General features: G+C 39.1%; 1 protein-coding gene across 1 annotated transcript in view; it reads left to right on the forward strand.

Annotated features, from left to right (window-relative positions):
* Positions 1-386: 386 nt before the first annotated feature.
* gal3st2 (galactose-3-O-sulfotransferase 2) overlaps positions 387-12,116 on the forward strand; it is a 32,540-nt gene continuing 20,810 nt past the window's right edge. The window contains exons 1-2 of the mRNA XM_030743719.1: positions 387-503; positions 11,290-11,394. Of these exons, the coding sequence (XP_030599579.1) occupies positions 448-503; positions 11,290-11,394 (161 nt within the window). The 5' untranslated portion in view covers positions 387-447. The remainder of the gene's footprint in view (positions 504-11,289; positions 11,395-12,116) is intronic.

Consider the following 12,116-nt stretch of genomic DNA (forward strand, 5'->3'; position numbering starts at 1 on the left):
TGGCTTTGATATGGAGGCAGCAGTATTTGTCAGGACCTGTCATTGCCTGAGGGGAAACATTTACGCAGACTACTGAACTTCTGTTTGTCATTTTCCGAAGCTCTTTTATTTTGTAATATATAGTCTGGCAAACAGGCTATAATTTGAACCTTAAACTCTACTTAACTGTTGTCTTACACGCAGTGTGCAACGGAATTTCAGTTGAGAGCCCAACTCCTTTCTTTGTGCTTAACGTTTGCCAGCCTCTGACACTCTGGAAGTGAAGGCGATGTAGGTTAGGCTGGAGGAGTCGGAGGAACCAGACACAAGAAAAACAGAGAGAGAGAGAGCGAGTGCGAGAGAGAGAGAGAGAGAGCGAGAGTGTGAGAGAGAGAGCGAGAGTGCGAGAGAGAGAGATGGGATAGTGATGACAGCTGGAGCAGGAGTTATGTGAGCAGTTTCAGGGAGATGATGTTCCCACTGAGAAGATGGAACAGAGGGCAGCCTCTGAGTTCTGTAACCTGGTAAGTCCACTCGTAGTCTGTTTATCCGCTATCATGACGGTTGTCTCACTGCCTCAGCAGTCTCTTGTAAACAGATCCAGAATGTCTCAATTTATCTTTTTGCTGAATTACTATTCAATAGAAATCTGACTGACAAAATTCTCAGTTTGTCGAATCCACCTTTCCATTTGAAAATGTTTTGCACCACTTCCATTGTTATCTGAAATTTGATAGACTTAGTGGGGTTGAATGTCCATAAAAGAATATGTCAAAATAATTAGCAATGGACGTAAGGCAAATACTTTTCTGCAGCACTAAGTATAAGTGAAGTACAAGGATTTTCTATTATCAAATGTTTAATATCAGTATATAGCTTGATATGATGGCTCACAAGGTTTAGGTTGTGACAAACAGTCACCATGTGAGCACAATTCATTATAATGAAAACATTTATTTTTTGGAGCTGTTTTCAAAACAAGCAAACTGAAACAGAAATAATGTCAAACGTTTATGGTTAAAAGGTACAATATAAGTCCAGGCCCTTTAACAGTGTGAACCAGTGCTGTTGCATTATTATGGGTAGTTATTGCCATTTTAGCAACATGAGCCTAATGTGCAGATAAAATTATAGTGTGTAAACATATTAGCTTATTAGTATGATTTTAGCAAACATATATACAGACTTTAGGTGGTTCCAGTTTTAAAGTTTTTTCAGAGAATTATGAGTCACTCTTCTCTATTCTGAATGGAATTGTTGATTTCTTTTCTCTTGGTTCTGACACTGCCTTGACTCAGGCTTGAAGCTGTTCAGACCTGGATTTGTCTTACAGTCACATAAAGTGGGCTTTCAGTAGATATGACTGACACCATCACTGATATAAAGCATGTTTCTGATGGACATGGAAAGTATGAATAGTAAAGGAAAAATTGTTATTCTGGCTGTTTTTGAAAGCTGTTTAAAATTTGTTGTGTGACTGAGTGCTGTATTCCTGTTTGAATCTATTTCAAATGTGGTCAAGTCCAGTCTATTTCAGATATACTTTGTTTTCTAACATGACTCATAGACTAAGTATGTTGTAACTCAATTATATAAAATAGGGTTGGGGTAACTTAATGTAATTTCCTTTGAAACAAAATTGAGGTGATGAAGTGGTCTGTTTCAAATCTAGCACAAAGGCCTACATATTTATATGGCTACATTCTTCTTGACAAATTTCCCAACAAATAGAAATTAAATACAAATTTTAAATGCATTGTAAAACCATAGGAATCCACCATAAAACTGTCAAATAAATACTGCCCATTTCTAAAAGTCAAATCAGCATCTCCTGGCTAAAGTTACACAGCTTAGACCTGATACTGTATCCTATCTTAGGGACCAGGCCTGTAAGCATCAGATTTCAGTCTGCTGATTGGACTTGAAAAGTGTACCAGTAATTCAGGTTGTTTGAATGAGGGCTGGTGGTGTTACCTTTCAGCATAGTGCAAGTTGAGAGAAGGCAAGGCCTACCTGGAAAATTTGTTTTTCAGAGTCTGTGCTATGAAGAAGAATTAGGTGCTTATAGTGAGATAATTTCAAGTTTAACCCTGTTTTTGGGTTACAAAGGTGTTCCACTTCTACACGAGCTGCACACCTTACCTGCTCTGGAGCATGTTCTGTACCAGATAAGAGATCAACATGTACAAAACCACCACCTACTAACTGCTCATTGCCCCTTGGGTGGGTGCAGTGATTAACCTACCTTCAGCAGGAATGTTTCTGGTTTGAACCTCTGCTGGGGCTCTTGCTGTGTGGAGTTTGCATGTTCTCCCTGTGAGTTTCCTCTGCGTATTCCAGCATCCTCCCACAGATCAGAAATGAGCATGTTAGGTTAATTGGTGATTCTAAATTAACCAAGGATGTGTGGTACTTAAAGGGCTGTTTAAATGTATGGTTAAATGTGGCTTGTAGTCTAAAGTGCTTTGAGGGGTTGTAAGACTAAAAAACGGAAGGGGAAAAAGTATCTATTAGCATGTTTAAATCTGCTTTGAAATAGAGCAGCTTGAAAGTTTTACAAGATACTTTGAGTCCCACCTGTGTTTCTGTAAATGAATCAAGAGGATTTATTATCACAAACACTTAAAATTTTATAGTAACTAAAAAGTAGCTCTAAATACAGGATATGTAAACAAAAATGGCAACATTTAAATTTGATTTGGATTAATATTCAGCAGCAGATCAAGCATACCAGTAAGACACCAGTAAAAACAGTCCATATCCTCTATACTGGATTTGGATGTTAAAGAGATGGTGCAGGAAGCTGTATCGGTTCAGAAGGAAAAACCACACAAACTGGCAATGGTCAGGTGGAAGGATATCGATAGTTGCACCTTCATGCAGTACAGAGGGGAAATGTAGAATCACAAGACACAATAAGACAGTTGATAAAGTTGTGTCATCTACCCAATGCATTTTGTAGAGGGTGTAGCAGCTGTGGCAGTTTGACTTGAAATGACGACTTTAATCTCAAATTAGTATTTTGTCTTTTTTCTTGAAATTTTGATTTTATTCTCAGAATGCACAATTTATTTTTTTCTCAGTGTGGCCCTAATACTCCTTCATAGGAACCACTGGAGATGTGGAAAACAACAAATTTTGATTATTCCTCATTTAATTTTATATTTTAATTCACACATATATGATAAATGGACTGGTTCTTATATAGTGCTTTTCTACTCTACTTTGAGAGCTTTATGCAACATGCCTCATTCACCCATTCACACACACACTTCTTTCTATCTAACATTCACACGCATTCATACTTGACGGTTGCATCGGCGAGCAACTTGGGGTTCAGCATCTTGCCCAAGGATACTTTGAGATGTAGACTGGAGCAGCCAGGGATTGAACCACCAACCTTCCAATTAGTAATGGACCTCCTCTACCTCCTGACCTACAGCCACATCTAGTCTGGCCCAAACGTATTGCTTAATAAGACTCTCGGCCTAAATGACAGGTTTTTACATGTTGGTGTACCACTCTAAGGTGGTTAACGAGAGACATGTTAAAATTGGTCAGGAAAGCCTTAAGGAATTGATGTTACTTTCATAAATATGTTGCAAACTTTCATATTTTATGGATTTTGTAGGTGAATATGACAAAATGGCTCTATAGCAACACCTACGATATGTCAATGAAGCAGACCCAGTGCTACATTTTATCTATACGTATAAAAATTTGTAGCATCGTGTAATATCTCAACATGTACAAAAGAAAAGACAAAATCCTCTTGGAGCCATGCAAATCTGGTTGGAACAGCAGCCAACAAGAGTTCTGGCCACCAGTGAGTCCAGGTGCAGGACACAGTACACTGTTTTAATGAAACAGCTAGCATTAGTTCACAGCCCTTGGAAAGTTCAGTTCAATTCAGTTCAATTCAATGCACAGAGATGGGGAGAAGAAGCAGCAAAGAAGACAGTCACTATTTAAATTAAGAATCCTATCAAGGTCTTCACTCAGCTAGAGAACACCTGTGTGAGTAGCTGATTCTGGCAGTATTGTGGGAAGTGAGTCTCCTTGTGTGTATGAGAAATTTCCACAGCAACAAATACATGTATACTGTTAGCACTAGTTAGTATAGTCAACAGTAAAATGTGTACATGGACGCTGCAGTGTAGTAGTTACTGAAGGCCTATAACTGAAAGGGAAGAGAGTTGCAATAAACTGGAAAGTGAGATTAACCATTATATACTGGTGCTGGATTGGCTGTGATAATATCATGTATATTTTTAATGTAATATCAGTTTTTCATGTTTAAATTTTATAGTTATCTTCAATGCTGTTATACTCACTGGTTTCTAACTGTTTTTTATTCAACTGATTGGGCTGACTTCTCATTCCCCAGAGGATTTGTACAGTATAGTTTGTGTATAGTATATGTTTTAGATCATACATTCTGTATCTTTCTGGCTGCAGGGACAGATTAGATCATTCTAACTTAGCAGTGTTATTCCACAGTGAGTCAACAGGACACACTGACCTGCACTTACACTAGAAATGGACTTGACTGAGCCCCAAGCCCATCGCTCATAGACAGATGCCTGGAATTCTTCAAAAAGACAGGATTGCATAGCAGGAGCCACCTCGTACCTTACACAGAGAGGCTAAACAACCACGAACTTTGTGTGCTTTGTATTTTGCCTGTATTCATGAAGTCTTGTACTTATGAAGCCTTGTATTTTACTTAGTCTCCTTTCCACAGTTGTACTGGTTCATGTTCCACACATGAACTTGTTTGATCAGCATATACTCAGTGCAGAGGAAAAAACATGCAAGCAGTCAAACAACGCAAATTCCCTTGTGTGTGTGTGTGTGTGTGTGTGTGTGTGTGTGTGTGTGTGTGTGTGTGTGTGTGTGTGTGTGTGTGTGTGTGTAAGCCTGATAGACCTTATTCCTTTTGACACAGGGCTGTACTGCCTCAAAAAAAACTATTAAAAACACATCAGTGAGCAACACTGTTATATTTGGGGCCATACCACCCTGAACCTGCCTGATCTCCTCTGATCTCGGAAGCTAAGCATTGTCCAGCCTGGTTAGTACTCAGATAGGAGACCACCTAAGAATACTAGGTGCTGTACATCCATCAGAAGGTATTTTGACTCAGTCCAATGTACATTGTCTTGCTGTCCTAAATGCACACTAAAGCACCTAATATTGCTCAGTCCTCTGCTAAAATCTATAGTGAGAAGCTGTTTTTTTTCTACTGATCCTAAATTGTGTTTTTAACTATAATATTTACATCTTGATTAGGGACCAACAAGCTCAGACTTGAGGTACAGATTTTGAACAGAAAATTCAGACTATTGAGAGCACACTGCTGATTTGGTTCTATAAGTGAAAATTGTTGGCAATAAGAAAAGTAAAAAAGATTCTTCTTTTGGCTGTTGGGGATTTCCACAGCAGACTATCTGCCTCCGTCTCACACTATTCGTAGTGTTCTCTTCTGTCACACTAACCCTCCCACATGTTCTCCTTCACTACGTCCATGAAAAACCTTTGAGATCTTCCTCTTTTCCTCCTGCCTGGTAGCTCCATCTTCAACATCCTTTGACCAGTATCCCTAATATCCCTCCTCTGCATCTGTCCAAACCATCTCAGACTCTAACTTTGTCTCTAAACCATCCTCTGAACCATCCTGGTCACTCCAAATGAAAATCTTACCTTCAACTCCAGTTTGACCTCCTGCTTTTGTTAATGGTACTGTTTCCAAATCATACATCACAGCAGGCCATACTGCCATCTTATAAATCATGCCTTTAACTCTTGCTTATCCTTCTGTCACAAATCACCTCTGATTTTCATCTCCACCTACTCCACCCTGCCTCTACTCTCTTCTTCACCACTTGTGCACTGTCCATTGCTTTGGATGGTTGACCCATGTACTTAACTTATCTACCTTCAGTACCTCTACTCCTGGCATGTTCACCTTTCCACCTGTCTCCCTCTCATTCACACATGTATTCTTTGTTGCTTCTACTTGGTTTCATTCCTCTTCTCTCCAGCGCACACCTCCACCTCTCCAGGCTCTCTTTCACCTGCTCCCCACTCTCATTACAGATCACAGTGTTGTCTGCAAACAGAGACTCCTGTGGACTGTGATGTTAATGAGACTGTAATGAGACTCCTCCTCTGTTAAACTGTCCATCACCATTGCAAACAAGTAGCTCAGAGCTGATCCCTGATGTACTTTACTTTACTTTCACGAGCCCACCCAACACTTTAATCACACTCTGGATTTTGTTCTGATATATGTCATAAAAACTGAACATTTGACAGTGTTCCCTGAAAACCCTCTTTTGTCTGATCATTTCTTAATAACATTTAAATTTGCAATAATGGATTACACAGCTGTGAGTAATAGATTTCATCATTTCTAAAGTGCTCACTTGTCACGTGCTGTCTAGGCCAAAACCCAAACCCAAAGTGCAGACTTGGAGGAGATGGGTAATTCAAGTTCAAGCAAAATCTTTATTTACAAATATAGAGGACTCAGCAAAGCCAGAGGGAAGGGAGGGAAGGCATGTGAATTCTGGCACACAAGAAGAGGGATTGTTTCCTGAGAAGACGTAAGCAGTGCCAGGTGTTATCCATTGTGGGCTAGGCAGATGGAAACTGGAAACAAGTAGCAACAAAGGGAAAAAGCAAAACGTTATTTCACTGAAATAATCGTGAAAACGAGCCTAGTTATCAGTGGGTAGTTGTGGGTATCAGTAGTTACCAGTACTCAAATACAAGAGCTTGATTGGGTTGATGAAGCACAGTTCCATCTGCCAGCAACAGAGGAATGTGGCTCCACCCCAGGGGGGAGGGGAACACCCAGACTCAACCCAGCCTGCAGATAGATGGAGGCCAAGATACACCAGCATGGACCATGGCAGTAACTAAGTTTAAGGATATAATTCCTCCATTATTATCTTCTTCAATGCCGTGTGCCAACACAGTGCAGCACAGCTATCTAAACTCTACTTCAATTATCTTTTTAATAGTGTTATATCCTCACTGTGTGCGACTCTGGATACTGTGGCACCTCTGAAAAAGAAAGCCTTAAAATCAGAAGTGTTTGAATCCCTGGTATAACTCACAAACATGCAGCTTAAAGCAGATAACCCGTAAACTGTAGGGGAAATGGCATCTCGCTAATTTAGAAAATTTTTCTGCCCCAAGACATCCACGGTCCCTTCAGATGGTAAGCATGTCTATTAAAACCTATGCTTCATAAAGGTGTAACAGTATGGGTTATTCAATCTGCGATTAAAATGTAATTTATGTGGTACAGTCCAGATGTGCAGTGTTACTGATTTAAGAAAGCTCTTTTTATGTTTTTAGCTTGATGCCAAACATATGAAAGATAAGCATAATTATACAGCAAATGTCACAGTGGTATAAGCATGCTAAGTAAAAGATGCCAAATATACAAGTATATACACTGGTGCATCCTGATGCATCCTTTTGTACTGTACCTCTTCCTCTATAACTGAGGAGAGTCCATAACCATAATTTCTGAATCCACTGATTTGCTTTAATGTAACACCTCTTATATGTGGCTTATATTATGAACTGCAGATGATGATGGAACCCTCTTTATTTGAGAAAAACAAGATGCACAAGCAGAAGAAATAGGAATACCTACTTTTGTTGAAACAATTTTACAACAAGATCCCCCCACTCTTAAAACACACCTTTGCTTAGAGTAATCACAATACCAGAGTTATTAGACTAATTCAAGCCCTACTTAGTGGTTTTTTTAAGAGGAGGAGGGGCAGTCATCTGCCGTGACCAGTTGGGGCTCAGGGGAGAGACAGGAAGAAAGACACACTGTGGAAGAGAGCCAGAGATTAATAATAGCTAATGATTAAATGCAGAGTGGAGTATAAACAGAATAAAAAGAAGTGAACGAAAAGAAACACTAGGCCTAGGTCTATTGCAGCATAACTAAGGAATGGTTCAGAGATTTAAAAGCATATGTAAATCATTCATTTGTGGTCTACATAAAGCAGAACTGCAATGCTTTGGTCTGAATTCCTCCTTATTGTAGCTCCACAGGCCCCTCGATTACCCCTGATCTGAGGTGCGTCTTAGCGCAGCTCGTTTTGGCATGGTTTAAATGTGAATGAGACATTTGATGCCCCGCCACCCTCCAAGTCGCAGAGCATTCCACTCCACCCTGTTCGGCCATTTTTGTAGTTTGATAGCAATGACACGATTATCTACCGGCAGAGAAACAGGCACTTCGAAGAGGCTCTGATGCCGGGGGGGGGGGGGGGGGTGATGTAAGGAATCGTGTGGGTTAATACACCCAACAACCAAACATTTTGCCTTGTCTACCTCAGCATAACTGAACTTGGACTACAAAATAGCTTCTGATAATAATGAATTACAGTAGTCCAGCCTAGAAATAATAAATGCATGAACTAGCTTCTAATTTTAGAAATATTGCACAAATGCAAAAAAGTGGTCCTACACATGTGCTTAATGTTTCTTAGCTGGTCGGTCCCAATATTGCATTTTCTGTTCATGAGCCAGCCAACATAGCAAATAAAATCTGTCATCAGTGAGTATTGAGTTTCTGAGCCAGGGTACGAGGACTATTCATGTTCTGTTACTGAGCCAGCTAACAATAATGTAATCATTTCATGTTGAGTTTCTGAGCCAGTATCTAAGGACATCTGACATAGTGTTCCCAAGCCAGCAACTAAGAATGATTTTTCATGTTCTGTTTTTGAGTCTGTAAAAAATGAAATTTCATGTTCTGTTCTTGAGCTGGCTAAGAAAAACATTTCATGCTGGGTTTCTGAGATGGAAACTAAGTAACCTTTTGTGTTGTGTTTCTAAGCTCATTTCCTGCACAGCGATGGCTCTTTACTGAAGTCAAATCATTTGTTGGAAGAGAAGGGAGGAAGCACTCTCCCCAACTGGGCTACCCATGCCAAACAGTTCATACTGCAGCTGAAGCTTTAACTGGGTTACCAAGTGTGCCAGAAATCCAGCAACGCCCAATAACAGGGCTTTGATGAAAAAAGAATTCATAGAAGACTCAAAGTATCTGTGTAGGTTCTCAGTCATCCAGGTCATGGTAATCTCTGGAGCTTGAAAAAAGGTGACTGGACTTCTTTAAATTTCTCCCTTGGTCTAAAACAATTTGGTTTTAGAACTGAAGAAGCCTTTCAGACGAGAGGTGAAATGTCTTCAAGATACTTAAAGAAGTCGCCTTTTTTCAAGCTCCAGAGAAGACTAAGTGTGTGTTATCATGGCATATTTGGTATCTGATTTATTAAGGAGCTTCACCATGAAAATATATAAACACAGGCATCAGTTAAATAGCAGAATGTGACAGTCCAAAACATGAAGGATCCTGACAGAAGGCCACGTATGGCTTATGAGCAAGGAGTGTTCTCAAAGAAAAAGTAAAAATACTTTTATGATTTAATTTTGATTCTTTAATTTCATGTCCTTGTGCACTTCTGGACCACTTGAAGTATGGTTGCCAATTTTTTTGGATGGTCTATAGAAGTCCCATTCTGGCTAAAATCCTTAGCAGAGAAAAAATAAATAAATAAAATAAAATAAAGTCCTTAGCAGAGAAAAAACATACTTCTGTGTCAAACTGACCCAGTCTTTATTTATTTATTTATTTATTTTTATTTTATTAATTTAACCTTTATTTTTCAGGAAAATGCCACTGAGATTGAAAATCTCTTTTACAAGACAGTCCTGGTCAAGACTATCGGCAATAAACAGTTTGATAAAACCAAAAATAAAAACAGAGATGAAACAACAAAAGTTAACATAGAAGTTGTCTATGTGGCAAGTGAGGTTGGACCCGGAACGCAGGACTCAGACACAACCGAAACTTAACATGATTTATTCATTGAATGAGACAAGAAACAGAACTACACTGGGGCTGGACAGGTGCCAGAACTGAGACACAGAACAGGAAGACACACAGCAAGAGGATCATCAACAACGACACAACAAGGGACAGACACAGACTGAGGACTTAAATACAAACAGAGGATAATGAGAGGATCGGGAACAGCTGCAGACACGGCTGGGAATAATCAAACAGGATGAGACTAGGAAGTAAACTAAATACACGACAGACGAGACTAAGACTACCAAAGTAAAACAGGAAACACACAGACATGGGACAAGGACGCAGACTAGTCACAACACTGGGAATAAAACTCAGTACAAAAACACATGAGGCCAGGGACATGACAGAGGGACAAAACAGAAACTAGAACACAGATGCAGAGGAGACAGGAACAAAGGGAACCAGGAAGTCAATAACAATAATATTAATAACCGAACAAGAAGCTATAATGAACAAAGAATCAAAACCAAATGCGAACAGGGAACATAACAGAAGAACTCAATGAAAGCAGAACCTAAAAGAACTTGAACACAAAACACTGGGCACATGACCCAGGACCATGACAGACAGAAGTGAGTTAAAAAAATATTATACTGGAAAATTAAAACACATCTGTATTTAACCAAATCAGTTAAGACACTAACAACCAGACTGCCGTACCTCAAAGTCTTTTAAATGGTCTTCAAAACATTTAATGAGACCAGCTCCTTCATATTCAGATCAGTTTGTAATTTATATGGAAGCTTGGTCTCTGAGTATAACCCAGAGACAAATTAGCAGTCCTTTCTTGAAGTGAATGCATCAGGTCAGGGACAGAGAGGTGTCCACAGCATTAGAAATCAGCAACATGTCCTGAAATAGAGCAGCAATTTTTATTTCTTTTTGCTGGTTTTACCAAATTGAAACAGGTCAAATCAGGATTCTATTTCTCCTCACTTATTTATTGGTACAGTGACAGAATATTTGCTCAAAAAGGAAAAAGATAATAAAATATATGTGTTTTTTGGTTTTAATAAAAATGAAAATGAAGTATAGGTCTGGCCTTTTGTTTTATATGGAGTAGATTGTCCCATAATGTAGTTCTATTGGTAAATGTAACATGAGTTAGTAATAACAGCTTTGCAGTTGTTTTGAGCTGTGAGTGAACTGTATTGCTGAGCAACCAAGACCTTAGGAGCATATATACCACAATTACCACATACCACAGGCACACTGTGTTCTGTGTGGCTATTAGTGTACAGCTATCACAGTCTCGTAATCCATTTGAATGTCGTTCCTCTCTCCCTCTCTCTCTCTCTCTGTGTGTGTGTGTGTGTGTGTGTGTGTGTGTGTGTGTGTGTGTGTGTGTGTGTGTGTGTGTGTGTGTGTGTGTGTGTGTATGTGTGTGTGTGTAGGTTTGTGAAGAGATGGCTGCACAGCAGGCATCACTCTCTGTGGATACTACTCATTTTGCTGGGAGTCTGTATTGGCATTCAGACCTTTGCCGCCCATCAGGCCAGGTAAAGTCCACCTTTCAACACTGATATGCTCAAACCAAGTGGACTTTTTTAAGTTGACTAATTGATATGGATTTTTATGGTAATTTTTACTAAAACCACTATTATTGAAACCTCATCAATTATATTAAACTTTACTATACGCACGGATATGGACTTAAAGTTATCAGTGAACTTATCCATGTTCTGCTCCCACACTGTTGCCCTACAGCCAGAACTGTATTGTGTGCTGAGTTTGATGTTTAAGCTAATTGCTAATGGTGTGTAAAGTATTCTAGGGCATCTCAAAAAAAAAAGAAGAAGAAGAAAAAGAATAAAGAATATTGTGAATCTTTTTAACATTCATATGCTATATATTTTTTGTAAGTTAAATATTTCAAACCATTTATTATTATTTTTTTTTGATTGCTAATCCAGTCACATGGGGCCACAAGCCAGTGCACTTTGATTGCCAGTCCTGAGCCCAAAGAAATTCAGTTTAATTCAATTTCATTTTATTTATATAGCACCAAATTATAGGAACAGTCTCCTCAAGGCATTTTATAAGCTCACATCAAAAACATTACAAATATTGCACTTTATCATTTAAAGAACATTGCAAGAGTCCACCTGTGTCTCTCTCATATACCAATGCAGAGACACTGATCTGTGCTTTTGTCACCTGAAGGATTGATTACTGAAATGCTCTTCTTTCTGGTCTTCCAAAGGAAATCTTTGTCACTGCT

Source organism: Archocentrus centrarchus, chromosome 13 (genome assembly GCF_007364275.1).
Source record: "Archocentrus centrarchus isolate MPI-CPG fArcCen1 chromosome 13, fArcCen1, whole genome shotgun sequence".
Classification (NCBI taxonomy): Eukaryota; Metazoa; Chordata; class Actinopteri; order Cichliformes; family Cichlidae; genus Archocentrus; species Archocentrus centrarchus.